We start from the raw sequence: 24,810 nt of genomic DNA, 5'->3' as shown, positions 1-24,810 counted from the left end.
GAGGATTCAGGTAATAAGCTAATGGCTTGTGTAACCATTAGCCGATAGCCAAAAACATCGTTATGACATCATAAAGTGGCCAAAATTTGTGTTTTGCTACTCAGTAGAGAATATATTGTAATCTTTGTGCGGAAAATTACAAAAGACACTGCTATTTGAAATCAGCGGTTGTGATAAACTCCTGTTATATCTCCTTTTGTGTGTGATCTTAGTTATTTTGCAATTCATCATTACATAGTGTTGATGTCTCTCTCTATGAACTTTACCTGCAGAGGGCTCAAGGTAAGATACACAAGACATGTCAAAATGCTGATTTATTTTAAACCATGATTTGAAATGTATCTTACAACATTTGAAAAAAAAGTTAACAAGTTATTGTCTCCATCATATTCAAAACAAGTGGTGGTATTGAAAATTGATAATATGCTGTTTTGCACACTTATTCATATATTAACATTTTTGAACATTTTTAAAATGTTATGTTAGAGGCAGGCAACCATAAAACAAATACTATCTTGTTCAGTCTTGCAAACAGTAGGCCTACATTTGTTATTAAGGGAGACAGAAAAAGGAAATATAATCTTTGTTGTATTAATTCTGTCTAATATTTTCACATCTATTTCTCTACGTTTGTTTGTGATGAACAATCTTAAAGGAACAATCCTTAACTTTCGCTAGTAAATGTATGTGTAATAATAAACTTTATTAAAAAGATCAACCAGGCTCTCTGCAGCGATGATGCTTTCTGGTGGAGACCACACCCAACATTCAGCTCTAACTTTCGGGCTCCTCCCCCCTGACTGCCCCTCAACTTCCATACTCCCAAAAAAACTCCAGTGTTATCCTAAATCCGCGGTGTGATTTCTGCCACATTAAAAAGTAAGTTGTGTGAACTGTTAATGGTTGTAAGGTCTTACCACATCAGTCCATGCTGTATCTCTTACGGGATCATTTATCTCAGTTGCCCCTCTAGAGCACGATATCCAGCCTCATCCCCATGTTTTGATGTTGTTGTTCGGACTTCTGGCTAACTTGCTAACTTTAGCTTAGCTGAAGTTATCTGGGAAACAGGCGAGCAAACCACCGTGGGAGATTTGTTGAAAATATGTCTTACAAGTAAAAGAAAAGAGTCTCCATGTGTGTGTGTTTGTGGATAACGGTAATCTAAGTTGCTAACATGGCCAAAATAACTTTATGGGACCATGGTGTTTTAAAAATGCTATCTAATGATGGCGTTCGTCTTTTTACGTAAAGTTAAGAAACCTAGTGAAAGTAAACAAGCTTTCCTAACGGGAAGATAGTCTGAAACTTAAGGAGTTTGATATAAAGTTATGTTGTCTCACATATCACTGTGTAGTAGCGTTAGCATAAGGCTAAGTCATCTCATCAGTTTTCTAATCATCCATTACTTAATAAATCTAAATCCATATTTTAGAAACCTCAGTTGTATTTAATGTTTCGTATAATTAAGCATATCAAAGTGTGTTTGTATAAGGCAAATGTATGCAGCGCCACCTCTTCAAAGCAAAAAACTAAAATGTATACCTAACCTCACGTCTTTTTGACATGTATCTTTCGCTTAAAAGCTAGGCATTCCCAGGTTGGGTTACATTTGCATTACAGGTATTAACATCATAACCTTGAAATGCCTGTATCTTCATAGAAACCAAAGAAACACATGCCCTGTATGTCTAAACAATAACATGCATGCAAACATCCCTATAAAGTATTACGTTTTCAACTGAGAAAGGCCATATTATCTAGAAGGTGAGAAAATGTAAGGCTGTACATTTGGTATTTGGTATAGATTTTTAAAACATAATCATACCAAGGTCAAGCAATAGGCAGGCCGGGTCTACAGAAAAACCAATGTGATGAAGTAACTTGATTTATCAGGTATTTAATCAATACCAAAATCAGTAACGCCTTTCTTTTCAGGCTATTTACTATCATATATACAATTTTTGAATTTTCATTATTAAAGTATGTATCCATATCACCATTTTTTATTGTAGGTTAAAGTGTGTTTTAGAATATGGTTTTACATTTAATTTTGAGCTGCTACTTTTGTTCATTGCTTTCTAATTTATCACATTCTCACATATAACCATTTTAAATCATTCAGCCAGATAACATGGGGTGTTGACGAAGAATTTGGTGAAAGAGGATTTCTATCCATTGCCACTAAGATGATCCACATGTAGCAGAGGAATCCAGAAGAGCTTCAGCGGAGCAGCAGAAATGTCTCCCAAGGTTCCCAGTGGCCAAGGCAGAGGGGATTATTCTGCAGTTCAAGTAGCTGTCCGAGTGCGTCCCCTGCTGCCCAAAGAGCTTCTTCACTGCCACGAGAGCTGCATCACCGTGGACTCAGAGCTGTGTCGTGTTACTCTGGGTCACGACAGACACTTTCTTTGCGACTACCTTTTTGAAGAAACTTGCTGCCAAGACGATGTTTACTCTTTGTCTGTTCAGCCGCTCATAGATGCCTTCTTTCAAGGTTTCAATGCCACAGTGTTTGCCTATGGGCAGACAGGCTCAGGCAAGACTTACACCATCGGGGAAGCTAATATCTGTAAGTGATTTATTTGATCTATTTCATCCAATGTCCACTTCAATTGTTGTCAGCTAAGTCCTTAGTTGGTCCAAGACCAACTAATGTGCGATTTACTTTATAAACTATTCAAGGTCATAAAGTCAATCGCACATTAGTTGGTCTTGTCCAACAAAGTACACACTGCTCTAATCAAGTTTTACTCAAACAAGTTGTTGCCAATAGTTTGTTTTCTAATTGTGTTTGTAGGTTCCTTTAGAGATGAGGAGCAGGGTATCATCCCCAGGGCTGTTGCAGATGTCTTCAAGCTGCTGGATGAAAATGACCTCAATGACTTCTCTGTCCGCGTCTCCTATCTGGAGGTCTACAAAGAGGAGTTCAACGACCTGCTGGAAGTGGAGACTGCCAGCAAGGACATCCTCATCCGGGAGGATAAAGGCAACATTGGTACAGAATTGACAGCCAGATTTGACTTTGAGAATCTCTTTGTCGTTGTGATATTGAATAGCATTTTACTTTTGACTGTTGATTTATGAATTATTCTGCTTTACATTTTTTGTCTCTGTCTTCATAGTTCTGTATGGCGTGAAGGAGTGCGAGGTGGAGGGTCTTGATGAGGTGTTGAGTTTACTAGAGTCAGGAAACACAGCCAGGCACACTGGTGCAACCCAGATGAATCAGAACTCCAGCCGGTCACACACCATTTTTACCGTGTATATGGACCAGCGCCGGGGAGCCTCTCGCCTTTATGGGTCTGCTGCAAATTCTGGACCGCAAATGTTGTCTTCCAAGTTCCACTTTGTTGACCTCGCGGGGTCAGAGCGCATCTTAAAGACGGGAAACACCGGCGAGAGACTGAAAGAGAGTATCCAGATTAACAGCGGACTTCTGGCTCTGGGAAATGTTATCGGAGCACTCGGAGATCCCAAGAGGAAAGGCTCACACATACCATACAGGGATTCTAAAATCACAAGGTACATTTGAATAAGCTCAGGAAATACTCATTTAATTTATATACTACTGCAGCAGTGCAGGATTTAACAGTGTTTACCTTTTCCTTACGTGTGATGTTGTTTAGAATTTAGGCATTACTACTATGTTGATCATATAATCCTTGTTTCACCCAGGATCCTAAAAGACTCTTTGGGAGGAAATTCAAAAACCCTGATGATTGCCTGCATCAGCCCCTCTTCGTCAGACTTTGATGAGAGCCTGAATACACTAAACTACGCCACAAGGGCCAGAAACATTCAGAACCGGGCGACGGTCAACTGCAAGCGTGAGCCTGATAGGGTAGAAGGGCTGGAGCAACAAATAAAAGCCCTTCGCAGAGCCCTCGAAAACCGCCAGCGCTCAGAGACCCGCATCATTTCTCACGCGGATCCAAGCAGGAGACCTCGACTTGGAGAGGGAGAGATCAGCAGACTGCAGGCTCAGAGCGCCCACTACAGGACGTGCACAGACACTGCCTACAGGTGAGAGCACATTGAGTGTGCAAGATGAATACTTCATTCTCTATTAAGTGGTAAGATGATTTGTGATTTACTATGTATAAGCCGTTGGTCCCAGTTATTTCCTTAAAACAATGGTACTCAAATTACCTCCATAATATTAACTTTACTAATTGTCAAAAATATATCCTAATTAAATGGAAAATTCCATTAGGAGGCCAAATCCTACAAACAAGTATTACGCAGCGTCCACACGGCGGAGTGCGTTGACGCTTGCCAGCGGGCGTGTCTGAAACTCGATCAACAACCAATCACATGAATCTCCCGCCCCGGACACACAAGCACGCGGTTTGATTGGCTAGAGCTTGTACTGGCATATGATTTGATTGGCTGACGCTTCCGCCAAAGCTTCAAAATTTGAACATTGCTCAACTTTTGCAGCGAGCCACGCCAGCAAAGCTCCGCTTCGCTTCCCACAATGCAGTTCGGCGAAAAGTGATGTCACCCCATTCAAAGTGAATGGTGAAGCTTTCAACGTACGCCGCTGTGTGGACGGGACGTTAGAGTATCTGTTCAGCCAAAGCTCAATATATAGTAGCTTATGTCTTTTTGTGATACAACTCTACTGACATTAAAAAAACTATTGAAATAAAAGCTATACCTTTGCAATGCCATATTTCCTCCTTACATCAACATTGCCTTTGTATTTTAGATACAGCCAGAGACCGGCTATGACTTTATATTTTATCGAGTGTAGCTCTCTGCTAAAATAAAAGGACATCTTTGTTTACTGTTTTTTTTATATGTAAAACATGGCACCTCTCTGGCAAACAGTGATGTTTGCTGGCATAAAGCTACAGGCAGTATCATCTTGACGAGGCTTCATTCGCTGGAGAGTTACTTGTCTCTCAGCATGACTATGACATGAGCTTTCCTTAAGTTTCATTCATTATAAAGAGATGCTGCCTTCCTTCACATATTCTATTTTAAATATATCCCAGGTTGCTGCGGGAGCTGCAGAGTGAAGGGGCTCTGAGTGCAGAGCAGAGTCTGAGAGTGAAGGAGTGGCTGTGCTCAGTGGAGGAGGAGCGCAGCGGACTGACCACGGGCTCCGGACCTGACAGCGGCATCGAGAACAGCTCCAATGAAGACACTGTTGGGTTGAGGAGAGGCTGGCCCTCTGTGAGGAACCAGGTCTGTCTCTTTATTAAAAGGTTTTAGTCAGAACCCTAGGTACACACCACAAATATGTAACTATGTGTGTTACTAACTCAGGATCCAGAGGCTGCGGAGGAGAGGTGGAGCCTTGAGCATGGAGAGAAAGAGGAAAGTATGGACATGCTTCAAGCACAGATCCAGCGGCTGGAGGGAGAGAACACAGACTTTTTAGCTGCTCTGGAGGACGCTATGGAGCAATACAAGCAGCAGGTAAGATGCAGAGCAATTCTAATACTGTTTTCCCATTAGGGCAGCATTTCCCAGAGTAATCATGGCATGACATATGTATGTACTTGGTCAAAACAGGGTAGGGTCAGATAGGGTGCGGTGATCCTGAATATAATATAATCAGGGGTGCAGGTACGCATGCGCGGCAACAATCTGAAATGCGTACCGTCACTTGTGTCACGAAGCGCATTTGCGTACCGACGTACTTGTGAAGCTTTTCCAGAATGCGGTTAGATCACCGGACGACAGAGACGGTCTCCGTGTGCACAGACAGGGCTGCTGTTAACGTCGGTCTGTACAACGGAATTGTGCCAAAACTACGTCAACCGGCTGCGGAGGGAGACTCCCCCCCCCTTCACTGGAGACGTTCACGCTCTGTGGTCATGAAGTACTCCACTAGCAGCCCCCCCCCCCGTTGACGTTCGCGACACAGAGGGCTTCACCACATAACTTTGAGTGGAGCCAGAAGTTGGAGTACCAAACTCTGACTCCAGGTACTCATCTGAGTACCTCACTGAGAAAGTTATGTGCACCCCTGAAAATATAATATCGTAATGGACTGATTTTCACTTCAAGTTTTTGCTTTGTTGTCTTTGCTGATTTGTTACTTATTTGATTCATTTTCTTCTGTGTCAGAGTGATAAGCTGCAGGAGCAACAGGACTTGATAGCAGAGCTGCAGTGTCTGCTGTCCACTCCAGGGCTGACGGGCCTGGGCCATAACCTGAGACCCCGGCCTCACACAGCCCCTATCGGCTCCCTGGTACACAGTCAGAATGGAGGCAAGCACAGACAGGTAACCAAGCAGCTAGTTCTTTGGCCTATGGCCTTGTGTGTATGTTTAAGGTAAGAAATAGAAGTATGATGTAGCTTCCCAATGTGTTGATCTGTGGGTTTATTTGTGTGTGCAGATCAGTCCAGTGGGGTGTCTTGGTGATGGGATGTTTGGTGATCAGGATGGTAGCCTGTATGAGGAGCAGGAGAACCTAAGAGGAGCAGAGCTTGAGGACACAGAAGAAGAAGAGGCCAGACTTTACGACCTCAGCCTGGAGAGACGCCAGTATGTTTCTAAGAAATCATGGCTTGCAACTTAGACTATTTAAATCGAGTGTTGATAAAACAAAAAGTACATGTGATCATGTTATGTGTGTGAAATATATGTGTAATGTTTATAATTCTGTCAGACAGGTGAACATGACCTGGACCAGGAGGAACGCGCTGTCAGGAGCACCAGCAGTGGGTGTTAGAGGTCTTATCTCTCTGCCTTATCCGGACCAGCACCGCTGTTTAGCCAGAAAAGCATGTACGTCGTTTTTTGCTTCCTTTTATTAGTCTCTACATGGTGTTTCAATGTTCACACGTCAGCCAGTTTACACCCACATAGAATTTGAGAAACAATACAGAGCGTAATGATCTGTGATGATACTTGAGGAAGATCTCACAGTCTGCCTTCTTGAAGCTCGGTCACCTTCCTCATGATACCACCAAGCTGACCTCCAGTGTTTTCTCTCAAATCTCTGTTTAGCCAACTCCAGTGCTGGGGAGACATCTGTGCGTGAAAGTCTGAAAAGCTTTGAAGGTGTTTCAGACAGGGGTCTTCTTCAGGCACAGCAGAAGATCAGGGAGCTCTCTGTCACCATCCGTATGAAGGAGGAGCTCATCAAGGAGCTGGTCAAAACGGGTAACGATTCCCATTTTGTTTCCTTCCTTGGCTAAATCTTTTCCAAATAAAGGTTTTCTTTTGTGTCTTTACACCTCACATTTTTTTTTTTTAGGTAAGGATGCTCAGGCCCTGAACAAGCAGTACAGCCATAAGATCACGGCTCTGGAGCGTGAAGCTGTTCAGGCTCGACAGGAGCTGCAGGAGGCCCAACGGCAGCTGCAGGATCTGGAGAGGCAAGAGAGGGACGTCAGCGCATCGGACAAGACCAGAGCTCAGGAATGTCGCAGGAAGATAGCTGCTGCTCAGAGCAAAGTCCAGGTTGGACTGCCACACCTCTGTATTTATACCTTTATATTACACAGGCCTTACCTTGTTATACATAGGCAAAACAACTAGGAGGTCATGATGCTGATTTGAGTTGATATTCGTTGTAGGGTTCCAGGATTTAGATAAAATATAGAAGTGTGATTTGTTTGACTGATATCAAAATTGATTCAAAATATTGGAGAGTGTTCATTTTCACATCATTGTTTTTGTTTTTCGATAAATGATTAATGATCATGGCGGGATTTTTGCGTTGATCTTTCCCAAACAATCCTTTTTCGGAAGTTTGTAGAATTAATAGGCCCAAAAAGGAGCTGCAACACCACAATACTTTAAAGATGGTGTTGTTGGGTTAGATTTTGCCTCCTGCGATTCAGATATCACACGAGTCCAAAATATTGCTTTTTCAATCAAATTCCCAATAATTGTTCTGCCCTAATCTGAAAGAATGATGTCTAACTAATTCTCTTTTTCTGATATGCAAAAATACTGCACTATTCTTTATTTATATGTTTGTTTTGACCTTCTGAAATTGAAAACGTGTATTATGGTTTTGTGTTAGGTTCTCAGTCAGCGTCAGAGGGACACCGCTCGCCTCGCTAACCTTCCTGCCCAGAGCGAGCGGCGAGTGTTGGAGCTGGAGCGAAGCGTTCAGAGCATGAGGACGCAGCAGGAGCAGCTGCAGAAGAGGCTGCGCCAGGAGAGTCAGCAGAAACGACGTCTGGAGACCGAGATGCAAAGAAGAACCCACAGAGTCAAGGTACCTCGGCTGAGACCCAAAGTATCAGTACTGTATAAGAGTTGGACTGATTCACCCCTACATAATGCAAAATTATAATTTTGTATACATTTTCAAATGGTGTTTTATCAGAAAACCAAGGCTAATTTAAGTCATTGTAGCTAATTACAAATATTGAATATGATTTAAATGCACAGTATCAGGAAACCCAATGACTACATTTAGAACCAAGCTTGTTGTAGTTCATTGCAAATCACTAAAATACATCCCGGCCACGTGCAAATGTCTGCCAATGGTTTGTAGGAAAACATATACTGCAATTGATCTTTATCTTCCTTTCTTCCTCCTCTCCATCTCTTCTCTAGGAACTTGAGATAAAAAATGAGCAGCAGCAGAAGATCCTCAGGATAAAGACAGAGGAGGTCGCTGCCTTCCAGAGGCAGAGACGCAGCGGCAGTAACGGCTCTGTCATCTCATTGGAAGAACAACAGGTGGAAACCTCACGGAGATGATATCTCTAATCACTTTGAATGTATAGAAAACAAACTGCTTTAAAACACCCCTGAAAATGTGTCACATTTGTCATTTTGGCGCCTTACATTTCTCCTGCTGGGCTGTCATTCCCCTTCATCCTCAGTTTGTGTGCCTGTGTCTCTATTTCCGCATGACCGGTTGGCTTTTTGTGTCTCGACCCTCTGTGAGCAGAAGATTGAGGAACAAAAACGCTGGCTGGATGAGGAAATGGAGCGGGTACTGGGCCAGCGGAAGGAACTGGAAGATCTGGAAGGAGAGCTCACTAAACGAGAAACAATCCTGGCCAAGAAGGAAGCCCTGCTGCAGGAACGCAGCGGACTGGAGACAAAGAGGCTTCGCTCCAGTCAGGTAGAAACAACCACAAACAACTCAATTCAGTGACAAAGAAAACAATCACATGCTGAACATGTTTGAACTCATTTTCTCCCCAGGCACTGAGTCAAAACCTGGTGACTCTGACGGGGCGCATTGAGTCACTTGAGCAAGAGTTGAGTGATAGGAATGGACAACTTCGCAGCAGCAGTGCTCAAGACTCACAACAGATTCGTCAGGAGATCTCCAACCTGCGGCAAGAGAAAGATTCCCTGCTCAAACAGAGAGTGGAGCTGGACGATAAGCTGCGGCAGGGCAGCCTGCTCTCACCTGAGGTCAGATATCACTCTGGGGCAGAGTCCTGCACGGGTCTGATTTTCACGACCCGCTCCCGCCCCGCACCCGCGACGTGCAATACCGAACCCGCCCCGATACCCGCACATATTGCCAATTAGTTCCGCAACCCGACCCCAACCGTCGGCACAGGATCCGCAACCCGACCCGAACCGAAAACGTGCAATTATTAACACACGCAGAACATGTTTGTCTCAAAAAGCGTGGGATGTTGGTTATTTTCTCCGTCTAGGATGACACCAAAAGCCTCCCAGACGTTGGATTTCGCTCTTGAGGAAGTGTTATTGAAAAAGCTGTATTCTCCGCTAGAGAGCTTCACCTCAGCCATTTCGAATGTGGCGCGCTCAGAAGCAGATTGATGCGCTGCAGAGGTTATGATTATGCGCGGTCCCGCGGGGGAGAGGTCTGAGGATTTAAACATTAAACTAAATTATTATTATTTTAATATATTTATTATGCAACCATGGCCGTATCTACCATTGAGGTCACCGAGGTCCGGACCTCGGTAATATTTTTCGAGCTGTGGATACAAAACTTGTGAAATAATTGTTGCACCGTTCGTATGGGGGTGCTACATCTGTATGTAACTAACTCGTTGCATTTATTGCACTAAACGGGGTTATTTGTAGAACGTGCACAACTACGTAGCCTTGATTAAAGCAAACAGAAGAACACAACATGTATCAACAAACCACCGCAGCCCGGACTTGTATCGGAGCAGCGGAGGAGTGATGAGGTATCTAGAGATCTGAGTCCAGCGGGCTGCTTGTGTTTCTGTTCATCAGGACATCACATGACCAGCAGATCCTGTGTGAACGCTCTACGTTAGTCAGTGGACGTCCGAAAACATGCACACTAACTCATATTGCAGCTGTAGCTATACTTTGGTTTAAATTGCGTGAATAAACTAGCTAGAGAGCTAAAGTGAAATACGTTCATCCAATGTCAGAAGGATTACCTTTTAACAAACGTTGTAATTTTTTTCTTTCATTTCAATTTGAGTAAAACAATGGAGATATAACATTGTATTGTTTACTTTTTACACTGACTCAGATATAATGAAAAGACTACGTCAGTCGAAGCTCAGCTTTGGTAAGGAAGAGACAGGACAGGCAGAGAGAAAGAGAGACAGAGAGAGAAAGTGATGGAAGTCATGGAGGAACTGCAGGTATAGTCACACAAAATAATGTAGGCTTAATAACCCCATCTATCTATCTATATATAGTCTTAATTTATAATAGGCATAATTGTAAAACAACATACATCTATTGCAGTTATGATGTCATAATAACTTACAATTGTTTAAAACACAATTTGCTTACATCTTTGTTCTCTTTTGAGAATCAAACAAAACAGATTTAAATAAAAAAAATAATGCAAACAAACAAGTGAAATGAACTAAATTGCTGAATTGCTTTTGATTCACTGGCAGGAGCGACAAGTGAGGAGGAGCAAAAAGTGAACAATGAGGGAGAGATTGAACAAAGAGAAAGAGTAGAGGACAGAGAGAGTAATGAACAGGAAGAAGACAGAGACCAAAGAAGATGGAAGAGAGGCTGCAGGTTATGGAAAGGAGAGAGACGTGGAAATGAATGTTGACAATGTGTTGTGATCATTTTAGCCTCTTCTGCATGTCCTGATCATTAATAGTAACAATCAACTGATTCTTATGCATTACACTTTCAAAAATAATTGATGCTGCAGCCCACTGACATGGTTTGAAATCAATATATTATCCAATTTGTGACCCCCCACAGGACTTAAAAAGCACCTAACTAGATCATGAAAATCCCCAAAATCTCGGGGGGTGTCCGCCGAACCCCCCTAACATATTTGGACCTCGGTATTTAGGAAATCCTGGATACGGCCCTGTATGCAACACCTGCGACCCGACCCGCATCATCTTTGTTTTACCCAGAACCGAACCCGGAAAAAAGCGTTTGAAAAAATACCACCCGTGAATCACCTTTTTTGCGGGTCACCCGTCGGGTACCCGCGGGCACCCGACCCGATGCAGGACTCTGCTCTGGGGTTTAAGTACCAACAGAAAGACCTATATAAGAAGGGATAGGATTTGTTTTTTGTTTTGTTATGGTACAGACAGCTTTTCTAATATGTGCAAGAGGAATATAATTGTATTTCAAAGTAAGAGATATTTCTGTTCAACAAACCTGAATTCATGTCTTACATGGCACTATTAGGAAATATGACTAGCCGTAACAAATCGGTGATAATGTCTGTTTTTGACTGAATGTTCACACTCTAATTAAGTCCATCTGTTCCCTCTGACATTTGAAGGAGGAGCGAACACTTTTCCAGTTGGACGAGGCGATCGAGGCTCTGGATGCTGCCATCGAGTACAAAAATGAGGCCATCACTCAGAGACAGAGACAGCTGAGGGCTTCTGCCAGTATGCTCTCCCAGTGGGAGGTGAACCTTATGGCCAAACTCAGCTACCTCTCGGCTTCTGAGACCAGAGCTCTGCTGTGCAAGTACTTCGACAAGGTCTGTACACAAATAAAAAGAGATTCCGGCCTACTTAACCATTACAAAATGCGATATGTACTGCTTTCAATCAAAAAGCTGGCTGGTTGATCACACCACACTAATGTTATTTGAGCATCAATAACATTAAACGACCATACTCCTTCCTAAAGCTGAGCAGTGCCACACCTTGTTGGATAAGACTCTTAATACATTCAGCAATATTCAGGCTGAACAGTGTTGCTGTTTCCTGCAGGTGGTGACTCTGCGTGAGGAGGAGCGTAAGCTGCAGCTGGCCCTGGCTGAGCTGGAGATGCAGCTGGACGAGCAGCAGAAGCTGGTGCAGTGGCTGGACAACGCTCTGGATCGCACCCAGCTGGACACCGACCGCCGGCTCACACAGCAGCAGAAGGAGCACGAGAGGAGTGTGCAGCTCTTACTGCAGCAGTGTCGAGGTGCGGGTCACATGGACTAAAAATACATTTATTGTCTCTCACTAAATTAAAAAGGTTTCCTGCATGTGTTTTTGTGCTTGCACCACCATAAAACATATAAAATCATCACTCTGGTCTAAATTGGACATAGTTAAGGTTACCAGGTAGAACTGAAATTGAAGGTAATGCGAAAAGTTCAATTTTTGTGTTAGAAAATATTTTTTATTACATTATTTACATAATCAACTTATAAAATAATCAAAATGTGCATACTATGGTGTGTGTGCCCCACAGACCAAATAGACGAGGGCCTGGCAGGAAGGCAGCGGCAGTATGAAGGATGGATTCATAACCTCAGCATGGAGCTGAACCACTACAAAGCAGCAAACCTGGAACTAAGCAACAAACTCAGGGAGCTCTGTGGTCCAGGCAGCCACCCAAAGGAGCATATTAAAGGTACACGTATTCAGATAAAAGTGTTGTTGCTTTTAACATGTATGATTACATAATCATTGTGTTTACAGCTTCCAGCAAGATGGCTTTGACTATCCAAGCTATAATTAGCTTCTTGCCAAAAAAAACGACTTCAGTGCAAATACACTTCCACATATCCTGAGGCACATCCACTTTTTTAAGATCATTTGTTTCCCTCAGATCCTTACATAGATTCATATCAGCTTCTGTGCCTGTGTGGGAAAAGCTTCACTGGAGTATTGCTGAGGAACCAGGAATCAGATACATCTTTCCTTTGGGCTAAAACTAATTATTATTTTCTTTATCCACCAATCCGCCTGTTATTTTCTAAAAAACAACAACTTACTCTTTAAAATGGCAGAAGGTAAAAAATAGTTAAATATCCCCAACTTTCCTAAAGCCTGAAGTTACATCTTTAATATTTTGTGTTGTTGAATAGAAGACTCTGGTTGAAGGTATTCTTGCTTTTTAACCATAACAATGCATTTCCTTCCTTTCTGAGGACATGCACAACCCACACTCCAAACAGATGCAAATCAAGCAAGGCAGCAGCATGAGCTAATACTAACTTCATAAATGTATCATCGTTAAGATTTTAGTTTGATTTTCGCAGACTTTCTATGTAAAATGTTAATACAAAAACAATAACCAGTAGCTGCAGCTGTGTGATACATGTGTTTAAGTAAAAAAACACAACATTTCTCTCTGAAATGCTCAGTAGAAGTAAGAAGTTGCCTCAAAATGTAAATAGTTCACAAACATTTCACTTAAGTATATTGCTTAAGTTAATCGATTACATTTCCATCACTGCCGTCTAAGGTAAACGTTGATTTGCTTCCAGGAATGTTATTTGGCTTTCTGTTTCTTTGATCAGATATTTAGCCCTCAGATCTGTATGTTAACATTGGTTTTGATTCAGTAAGTTCCATGTCGTAGCATTCCTATCTGACGGCTCTAACTCTCCTTTTGACGTGCTGTCCTTCGATGTAGCATATGATGGAAGAGCAGCAGGCATTGACAGCATGGAGAAGTTGACCCGCTTCCCTGAGGACAGCAGCGGGGGCAGGAGCCCGGACCAGGCCTGCAGGTCCCGGGAGGAGATGCGTGAGCTGGTGAACACTCCCCTCCCGTCCACATGGAGGCGCTCCTCTCTCCCCACAGAGGAACCTGCTGTCATGGAGGAGCTGTGGCTCCAGGCAGCGGGGGACGTTCCTGTTAACCGTGTAGTTCAAACTGGGGCGGGGTCCTGGGGCGGGCCGGTCCCAATGCCTGTGGTGAAGTCTCGCAGAGAGTCGCGGCGCTCCAGCCTTAACATTGGACCACTGACTTCCAACAATTCATTAATTGATGTACGGAAGAATCCTGTCTGAAAAGAACTGTATTGTGGCCCTTAAAGTGGCAATAGACAACTTTTAACCCCCTCCCTTCCCAGCGTTACCAATGTTTTCATTTTCCTCAGAGCCTACTATTAACAGCAAAGTTATTGACTTGGAAAGACGCACAAAATATTTTTGAAATATATGTTATTATAATGAATTCTCAATGCTGCAGAGCACCACAGCTTTTCTGCCAACAGAAGTCTCTCCGAACGACTCAACTACAAAGCTTTATGCAAATGATGCGCAATGACATTTAGCGTCTATTGGAGCTAGTGCTGGCTTCTTTCATTTACAAACAGCTGGCAACACTCCACAGGACACACTGCATTTTATTTTTAACAGCTTTGTGCCGTAAACCAAGCCTTCATTTTCCCAGGAGATTTGCACAATGAAAAGCGAGGCTTATAAGGTACCAATCTTAATGTTAATAATGTCATTACTCTACAGCCATTGTGCAATCAAAATTATCTTTATAATCATGAGTTAAAAAAACGTCTATTGCCAGTTTTGGGCGTTTCACTTAGATTTGTGTTGTTTCTGAAAAGTTTGTGCTATAAATTGCCTTTAGATTTTGTACTTGTATATAACATTTTTTTAATAACCAAGGACACCCACTAATTTTTTATATAAAGCACTTTCACTAAGGTAAAGTATTTGTTTCCATGTCATACAGAATTTGTAGGTATATTGTCCTACCAACCATGAACCAAGAGGAAGTATTTGCATCATGACAAACATAGGATGTGCTCTAAACATGTAGTCTTGTGACCTTCTACAGTATTTTATATTAAAATGTTTTTCCGTATTACTTGTGCACATTATGTTTTTGCAATTTGTATTTAATGGCTGAGGTAATGTAGTCTTTGCATATACAGCTAGAGCTTTGATGCAATGTTACTTTCGGGTTTGTGGAAATGTGTTCAGTCGTACACTGTGTCTCAGGATTTTAACATGTTTTTGCATTAAGTTGTTTCCATAGTTCTTATTATTGTTGGCCTTGGTTTCCTAAAATGTCGGTTTCAGGCTGGACATGACGTGGAGGTGTATGGTTTGCGGTTGCACACACCAGCATTCAGGATGTGGTTTGAGGAACTCCAGTTTGCAAATGTTCCACAAGATGGAGGTAAATACTCAGAAATGTTTCAACATCCACCAGCATGTGGACTTTTATGCTAAGTGTCTGATGTGGACACATGTAGTGATTTACTATCTGCAACATAAACATTCACTACATTCTGCCATGATAATGTGGTGTCCCAAATCAATTAGAAAATAATCAGCAATGCATTTGACTATAATGAGTGCATGAAAATAATGATTCAAAAAGGAAAAGTGTAATGTATTCTCTAATTTGGGATGATCCTGCATTCAATTGGAAGGATGGTTACCCTATCAACATCCTAGTTTCTGTTTTCATGTCCCAAACAAGCCAAAGTATAGGATCCGTTGATGAAAAACTCAGAGGATCATTTCCTTTGAAAAAACAAATAAGACAAAGCTTTCTCATCTGCATTTAACATTTTTGTCATTATGTACATGAGCATTTGTACCTGGTCGTCTCTCACTAGCTTGCAGAGAAATTCAACCTTGTGAGATGGGAGCGTCAAACAATCTGAGCAGCAGAGGGCGGTATATCCTCAAAACCTGAGTCCAATATTTCTTAGCTCATCTCCATGAGGGTCAGCAACAGTGTTATTTCACCCTGGACTAAAACTCGAAACCAAACCAGGTTAAGAGAAAGTGCAAGTGTTGGTGGTGAATATGTGCAGTTTTAAAGGAGCATATGTATTTGTTTGAGCAATAAATTCAATGAATTATTTAAGTTTTTTTTTTAATTAAGTTTAGCTTTTCCTGATCCTGAGAGGAGAATTTCAGCATATAGATAGACAGGTACATATATACATAGAATTACAATACATATATAGTTTAATGGGTAATTACATTTGGGGGGATAATTACACAAATAATTGCAAACCTTAAAATGGTCTAGAAAAAAAAGCTGAAGTTGGGAAAAATTGGGGCATGAATTGGGCCAAATCATTTTTTAATTATTGGATAGAGATGATCATCTTGACTGAGGGGCTGAGATGATGCATTTAATTTTGACAACATGTCTGAACCATAGCCATGTAATTAGTTAAGTCTAAATATAAATATTAGCCATTGGGGAACAATCTTTCGTGTACAGTGGGTCTTATGATTTTGCCCAAAAATAGGTTTTTCTTTACTAAATATAAATACTAGTGGGGTTGGAGAGCACAGACTTGATGAGCTTTTTGTGTGTGTTTTTTAACTGTTTTGTATCTTTCCTTCTTATCTGGGCAAGCAATGGATTACCTGATAAACATTTCTAGCGACTGGCTTTAATGTAAATGACTCAAACATTGATGTATATTGAGTTTTAAAATGTGTATGAGATGATGAACGATGAGAAAACTCAACATTGGTCTGAGGGATACATACAAAACTGAATCTACCTGTGGACTGTTGCCTGCACAGGGTCGGGTACTGTGCGGGCAGTGGGTGAGAACACAATTATTTTTGTTCTTTATTTTTTTCTGGAGAAATTCAAAATTGCGACAATGGTTTGCAAAACTCCAAGCACTCTGGTCTTCCACTGTGTGTTTGTTTTCACTCCCACAAGGGGGCAGCAGAGTCAGATATTTTCCAATTCTGTATAGTGGCTTCAAATCTAAAGTGTATTGTTTAAACAGCTAAATCAAGTGGTGAACGCATACTTCAACATATTATTGATTAACAGTTGCTGTATTTCCTTTTTAACAATGTCATATCATCCATGGACTTCAATTGAAATACCTAAACCATTTAATGACAGAATACATACTAAGACTAACATTTTAACAGTTGGGTTCATGGTGATATACAAATAAATATATAAACATATATCACTACAGTACAGTTCCTATTGGTTCGTGCATTGTTAATACAAGCTATTTCTAAACATCGCACTTCCACTCACGGGGAGACCACCTGATTGGTTATCAGCGACTTGCCGTCGGTGTGACGTCAGCGCAGCCTGAGGGGGGAAAAGGCAGCGAGGAGGTGAGAGGAGATCACTGGAGGCTCCGGCAGGGACTCAGGACCCCGGACTGAAGGGACCCTCGCTGCTCACACTGCGGAGGAGGCCGTCCCACCTGCTGGAGAAAACCCTCCTGAACACGGATACAAACACAATTGAACAAGGATAACCTCACCCACAACCCGCCGCGGACACCCAGCCTCGGCAGGAGGTGTGGGATTTATTGATCTGATCCACACCTGTTCGTCAAAGCGAGGCTGCACACCAACTCATGTGTCGTCCTGCACATCTGGAGTCCGAGAGATGCTGCCCACCGTCCTCAGCAGCACCACATGTGGATGTTTTAGTCTCCATGGATGCAGGAGACACGATGCGAGTGGAGGTGAGTGTTTTGGATTAGGTGGTTCTGTTCCACATCATGCATGTTTTTTTAAATGAATGCATCTCATTGTCAGCCTGCAGATGCTCTGGCCTTAGACAGATTTTAGGACCAGGGTGTTTCATACTGCATTAATTCAACCATGTTATGTCCAAGTCTAATGCTTCAGGGTTCATAGTTAAAGCCAGATAAGGTCAATATTACTTTTTAGGTATTTTGCAGTAAAATCTCACAAGGAGTAAATCTATAAGATACGGGTTGACCTATTTGACAAAAGCACAATTAGGCTGTTATGGTAACAATTAAAGCCTGCTAAACCGAGAGCCCCAGTAGATTGAGTCAATAGACAACTTCACACCCATTAGGAGCTTTATTGATGTGCCTTGCATGTCTGAAATGGACTATAGACACAAACTCAAGTATGTTGTATTTTGGACTTGTTAATTTATAAAGGTCTATTATTATTTATGTAATTTGTGAGTTTTCTAGATATTCAAAGAAAGTGACGCATGCCATGCATTTACTCCCCAATTAAAACGACTGACGTCAGACGTACTGACAAGAAAAGCGTGAGTTCATCACGAGGTTATTTTAAAATGAAATAGATTATAATTTAAATCCATATATATATTCATAAAAGAATGAAGGTCAATTTAGAGAAAGAAAAGTATAGATATGAGTTGGAAAATTGAGTGATCCTCAAGCCTAAGAATTCAGCATAATTTAATCAGCATGATATCCATAGAATAATCCCAGTTCGTTTGGAAAAGCAGAAGAAACTAAGAGATAGTGTCTTTCATAAATTAGGAATTCAGGCCTGTATGGCCTTTCTGAAAGTGTCCACATCCCAAATATAGGTTTTATAGTTGTTGTTTTTTTAAATTACATCTTTACTGTAGAGATTGGGCTTTAATAAAAACACATATGTGGAGCTAAAGGGGTTAAGCTTGGGTCCCTTCTTATTGCAAAGCAGGGGGGATTTAATGTACAGTATTATTTAGCAACATAAAGTGCAATATGGTTTCCACAATGCTTGTCATCAGCCTGTCACTCTACCTCACTTGGTCATAGGTAGCTAGTTAGTCATAGGATGAGTGAATGGTTTAATCTAAAATGTTAAACAATTACTTGAAAGACCTGCCAGATATATGTTTGAATGGGTATTAAGATAATATTTGTCTTTGTATGAATAGCTTAAAAAAGCTAATTTCAGTTGGTTTTGAAACATTTGTGAAATCATGTTTAGTATGAGATATTATAGTTTTCCCAAACCTAATTCTGCTGGTTGAAAACAGTTTAGGTTGAAGCCAATGCCATGTTAAAGTAAAGTAATTAGGGTATTATTCACTCTGTAATCATTTTCTTTGTTCCCAGGCAGCTTCAGACTTGCCATTTCTGTCAACAATGGAGCCTGTTCCTATCTTTGGTTATCTAGCTGTATGAGTGTTAAACCTCCATCATAAAGCTAGATAACCGAAAGTAGGAATGACCTCCAAACCTTCAGCTTCCTGTGTTAATGAGAGAAAAGACAAAGACAAACACCCGAGGACATCATGTCTTTTCAGGTGGGTTACGCTTTTATTTGGACTCTTGGTTGTACAAAATGGGCACTTTTATGATATCATTTTAGGCATCAGGAAATTGTTTTCTGATGTAAACCAAGATCAATCAACAATGAAAATAGTTATTTGTTGCATGCAAAAATACCTTAAACTAGTTTTATGGCATTTTATTGTAATCGCTTAAACACCCCTGTGTAATATGCTTTGAAAATATCCCTTCTTATGCTTACTGATTTCATACATATCTAATTTCACTTTGGTTTCTTGTTCAGCCTCTCAAACAGTATCAGACATCATGTGTTTACCCATCTTAGAGGCCACACACAAATAAGATTGCACAAGCAATATTTACTCTTTCTCTTTCTTGTTTTGGTTTGTGAGATTTAACCTGTCAAAGGACATAACTTTTCTGAAGGATTTTCTTCTGTCATCTATGGGGATTGGGGAAATATAAGAATAATTATTTAGACATTCTTCCCTTCTTTATGTATTCAAACACCCATACATGTTGCTGTCCCAGCACACTTCCCTTAAACGCATAGACTTTATTACCTGGTCATAGTAAATGTGTGCTGTCAATACTGCACATTTAATGCAAAAATATGATGCATAACTCTTTAGATGTGCATAACTTTGGAAGTTGTATATCTTTTTACGCTAGAAGACATATTTTAAGCAACATTTATATTCACTGTGACCCAGAGGACCTCACATTGCTTCCCAAACCCCTGTCCTGTATATTTGAAATAACATGAAATATCACAAATAATTACAAAAAAAGTACAAGCTATAGGCAGCAAAAGAAAATAGTCTGCATGGGACTGATAAGATACAAAAACCATCAAATTGGTGTGAAGAGGCCTAATTTCTATATTTCCCAAACCAATCATTTAATTTCAAATTACTCAGAACATTTTAAGGAGATTTATTTTATTTATTCTCGGGGACTTTGCATGAGATGACAACATAAATCCCATTACAGCAGAGGGTACAATATTTTGTATTCATTACAGGAATCATTTCATGTAAGGACACAATGTGCAGCAGTTATGTGCTGGCAACAATTTCATACAAGGTGTTGGAAATGCAGAGAAAAACTCAAATAATGTCCAAAGCAGTGACTTCTTAACTACACAAAGCCTGTGTCGGACGGTGCAGGCTAGACCTCCTTCACTGCCAGAACATCATGTTGTCTATATGGAAGCCATCTTGACGGAATCTCTCTGCTGCCTCTAAAATGGTTGTGTTGGCACACAGCAGCCGCTCTAAATGCTCCATCGTTAGCTGTGGGTCAGACTTTAATCAGCGCTGTCTTTAAGGCTTCCCGTCTTACAACACGTCTCCTCTGTGGTGTCATCTCACTAACTAAGAGATGTAGCCACATGTAATTAGTGAGGTCACATTACTGAGCCCTGTAAAAGGTCACTCAATGAGTCAGTGTACATAAACCGATTCTGTGATTGAACCGTAAATGAATGAATCAGTGATTCGACTGGTAAACAATCTTATGACATTTGATTTTATTAAAGCTGAAGTTCCTGGATACCCTAAGGTCACAAGTGCATGTGGAAATAGTAATGAGTCTTATTAGTTCAGAAGTTTAGAGAAACAAAACAGTGTTGCAGATGTAGCCTTTAGCAGACAAGTCATTTACAATTATAAAACCATGATTCAGATACTACAAGTTAAAATTGTGTTTTTGTTTTAAGTAAGTAAAACAGATCCTTAAAAAATTACATTCAATATATTCACAGACATCTGTTTATCCACATGTGGTATTCTAAACTCTGTACCTTTTAAGGTCATAAAACAGTTTAAGAAATTCCTGCAATCACCTGTCAGATTTAATGTGACCACATCTTCATTATGTCAGATTACACTCATATCAAAATGGCAAAAATAAATGGATATATAAAATATCTAAATTAATGATTTTATTGAAAAGGTTGGCAGGTAAAAATGAAATAATTAACACTGAAAACAGAAAGCACTGTATGCCTTTAGATGCTTTTGTATGTTGCCTGTATTTACCTGTTCCTTTAAAAAAGAGAGACAGCAGCATCACCTTTCAAATAAATAGCCCAAAATATTGTTAGCTTGCATTTACTGTAATTATTTGAATTATCATTATTTAAAAATATTGTAGATAATAAGCCCTGTTAGGCCTTGAATAGGGCCCTTATATGAAACTTATTTGCGAGAACTGCTCCTTTTTAGCAGATAATTGAAGGCCTTAATTACAGTCTCCTTTTGTTAATATTCTACAGAGCCAATCAGTGAAGAAACGTAATAATTATTGTTTATCATTTTAGGTTTAAGGTGTAGAGATCACTAACCATTTGTCTCATCAACATGAACATATATTTTTCAACAAGATTCCTCATTAAAGCGGTGTTGCAGTGCAGATTAAAGTGATATGAGTTTTCGTTAATAAGCAATAAACAAATTATAAAGAAGTCCGACTGGAGCAGGAGGCCTTTATTTCACATTTACATTTTATACACTTTTCCAAAAAGACCACAGCTCAGATGCTGATTAATGAAGATTTATTAGAAAGAATATGTCTCTTCTTTTACCGCCATTTTAAACATCAGTCCATTAGTTTCACCTTTACAAACACAAGGCCTAATCTGCGGGTTTAATTGTGTATTTACAGTTCGATGCAATTGCATATTTGTCATTAAAAATCCGGGCTAATTTACCCGGGTTATTTTACAAATACAGCCCAGAGACAACAAGCTACTTACTGACAGAGCGGTGTGTTTTATCCGCAGTGTTGAAACAGAGGGAATAATCAAGCTCTCACAATGTGCGGCGACATGAACGCTTCTGCAGAAAGTCTCTCTGAGCGCTCTCTGTTGGTCCCTCCGACAGACCTTCACTGTGCTGGGATAAAGCAGGCTTGACAAAAAACCCAAAAGTGGCCTCACAAAGATGGAAAATAAAGGAAATAATCACGCAAGTCCAGCCGATAATGAATAGGAGCCAGACAAGCTCTGCATATTAACATAATTGCATAGAAACGAGGGGAGAGTATTTAAAGGCGCAGCAGCACACAGCGCCCCTTCATCCGCTGTTATCTGCCCGTCTGGAGAACAAAATGAATATTTAAATTGTAGACAGAGAAAATGAACAGTCAATTATAATGGCGTTTTTAATAAAGGTGCAGTAGGCTATGTAGATTTTCTATGATTCGCCCTAAAAACCTGAACTGTGTCTATGCTCTGCCTAAGGCCTTTTTTTTTAAATGCAGCCTGCAAACTGGTTTGTAAAATTAAAAAAATCATAAAATCATTAGTCCTACTCCCCCTGCCACCATCCAACCTGCCCTAAAAAAAATCAACCTGACACCAGAAGTTGTATAAGAATTTGTCAAATATTCATTTTCTGAAACATGAAAAAGGGAATTGCCAGGATTTAAACTCCTGTGGGGAGAATACTGAATCCTTTAATATGTAATTATTTCGTGTTAGGTCATACATGGACAATAATTAAATGATAGTTTAAAGATTAATTTTAGAAAGTATACCTTCCCGAAACAGTAAAAGCATGTCCATATTGGAACAAACTCTTACTTTTCATATTTTAAATTGTAATGCTGTTGACCTGTCATATTCAACACACCACCTACTTTCAGACAAAATATCTGTGTTGAAACGTTGCAGTTTAGTTGACAAAGGCAAGGATTTGCTTGAAAAATAAAAAGGGGTACTGTTCCTTTATTAGACACCAGGCTGTAATTAGACAAGATGCTGGGGGAGGGGCAGGTGTGAAGCCTGGTGATAATATATGAGCTCATACAATAAAACACTGTGATTACCAAAGAGCTTGATTAAAATGAGTTTTAATCAGAGTTTTAAACATTTCTGTATGTAGATTACTCCGTTTGACTTTAATATCAGCCTAGTATGTAATGTGTTTGTACTTAAAAAACAAGTGTTGTTGTTTTGTCTCCTGATGAACAAACACAGTGCAGCGTCTGATTGGATGCAGCTGCAAGAGACCTGTTGGTAAACATTAGTCTGCGTCCACATTATCATTCTGATCCTGGCTTTGCTCCACAATGGCTGCTTTGTGAAAGGAGCACTTGACAAAGGTCTGCCACTTCTTTTTCCCAACGTTGTTATATGTGAGAGGGCGCTGCAGTGAAGCCAAGGCGGGAAGTGAGGTGGGAACGTCAGACCAGACAGTGGCAGATGCCTGCATTAGCACCGCAGCCATGAGAGTGTCTCCTGGAAAAGTTGCCCCTTTGTCTTCCTGCCTCTTTATGTCTGTGCTGACTCTCTCACAGTCAGTGTATGGCTGTGGGGTCTCACTCCAGAACTAATGTTAATGAAAAAGAAAGAGGCCATTGTGTCACATGATCATCCTTGATTCATGTTACTAGACTCAGACTGATGAATTGTAACTATTCTCAAAACAACAATTCATAAACAACACACAAATAACACACAATTTATTATTCAAATTAATTGAAAGCCAGAAGTAATTACATCCAACTTTGGAACTGGACATAAGAAGACAATATGATCAAATAAAACCAAACGTAAAAAATATTTAAAATATGAATAAATAACAAAAAAACAGCATAAAATCTTTAAAATTCAAATACTCTAAAATGTGTTACTGGGGTAAATTACACTGAATTCACACTTTGTTGAAGTATGCTGCATTGGGTGTCATTTGTTATAAGAGCTGTTTTGTTTTCTGTTGTGAGACCTCACTCTCACAAAGCCCAGGTTTCACAGTATAACCTGCGCATCCTGATCCAAACAGGACAAACAGCCTCGTACCTCAGCACCAGAACCTGAAGGACTCAGGGCTGAAGGACGTTGTATGTTTTACGTCCCTGCAGCCCCCTCTCCCCCCACAAGGACACCGCAGCTGCAATTCTGTCTTAATCTGGGGATAAACGTGATTATCCTGCTATGGCTTGTTCTTGGCTTTGTAACGGCGACAGGGGACCTTTCACAGCTCCCTCTTTTCCCATGGTCGAGTGGGTCTGGGCAGCTAAGACCCCCGATGTGGACCAGTCACCATTCATAGGCTTTAGGTTGGAGCAAACATGCTGCAGGTTACAGCGACCCTGAGAGAGGGAGATAACATATTAGACACATTATAATTGAGCTGCAGCTTGTACTCATGTCAACTGTTAAAATACATTATCGTACACACATTTAAAAAAAGTAGAAAACATGTTTTTTAATAATACATAGTTAAGTAAGTTATTCCAATTGTTCATGTTAATATTATCATCATTATTACACGGTTTTTAGTTTGTGTAGTGGTTGTATTTGTTAATTTACTTTATGATATTATAACAATCTGTTTCCTTGTTTAATTACAGGACAATTCAAACAGAAATGCAATTGCAATTAAACACTTTATCTTCATAAATATGACCAAACAATTTATCTCAAGGCAACAGTCTATTATATACATTTCGTGTCACATTTGTATCACTTTATCTTAATTTTATTGATCCCTCACAAGCCCCCAGACAGGATTAAGAGAAAACATTTGTTAACAGAATAAAAAATGATTGTGGGAACTGAATCACTGAAAATATCTCTAGGAATGGATTTCCATTCTGCCCCGCCAGTCGTTCAGACTGTCAGTCAAGTTCAAGTTCACAGGGGTGGAAACGTCTCGACTCCTCATTCACTTCTGTCCCCCCCCCCAAAA

General features: G+C 40.5%; 1 protein-coding gene across 1 annotated transcript; it reads left to right on the top strand.

Moving 5' to 3' along the window:
• The first annotated feature begins 790 nt into the window (after positions 1 to 790).
• On the top strand, positions 791 to 14,952 carry kif7 (kinesin family member 7). Its single transcript, XM_010793783.1, has 20 exons — positions 791 to 879; positions 2,126 to 2,572; positions 2,801 to 2,998; positions 3,126 to 3,525; positions 3,679 to 4,026; positions 5,004 to 5,196; positions 5,278 to 5,430; positions 6,085 to 6,243; positions 6,359 to 6,507; positions 6,632 to 6,750; positions 6,973 to 7,128; positions 7,223 to 7,428; positions 7,997 to 8,194; positions 8,539 to 8,664; positions 8,879 to 9,055; positions 9,139 to 9,354; positions 11,672 to 11,878; positions 12,114 to 12,312; positions 12,586 to 12,747; positions 13,756 to 14,952. The coding sequence occupies exons 2-20, from the start codon at positions 2,242 to 2,244 to the stop codon at positions 14,133 to 14,135; spliced, it is 4,077 nt and encodes a 1,358-aa protein (XP_010792085.1). The 5' UTR covers positions 791 to 879; positions 2,126 to 2,241; the 3' UTR covers positions 14,136 to 14,952.
• The last annotated feature ends 9,858 nt before the right edge of the window (positions 14,953 to 24,810 follow it).

Source organism: Notothenia coriiceps, unplaced genomic scaffold (genome assembly GCF_000735185.1).
Source record: "Notothenia coriiceps isolate Sejong01 unplaced genomic scaffold, NC01 NC01_scaffold00037244, whole genome shotgun sequence".
In the NCBI taxonomy this organism is placed as follows: domain Eukaryota; kingdom Metazoa; phylum Chordata; class Actinopteri; order Perciformes; family Nototheniidae; genus Notothenia; species Notothenia coriiceps.
This window is presented reverse-complemented; position numbering and strand designations above follow the sequence as displayed.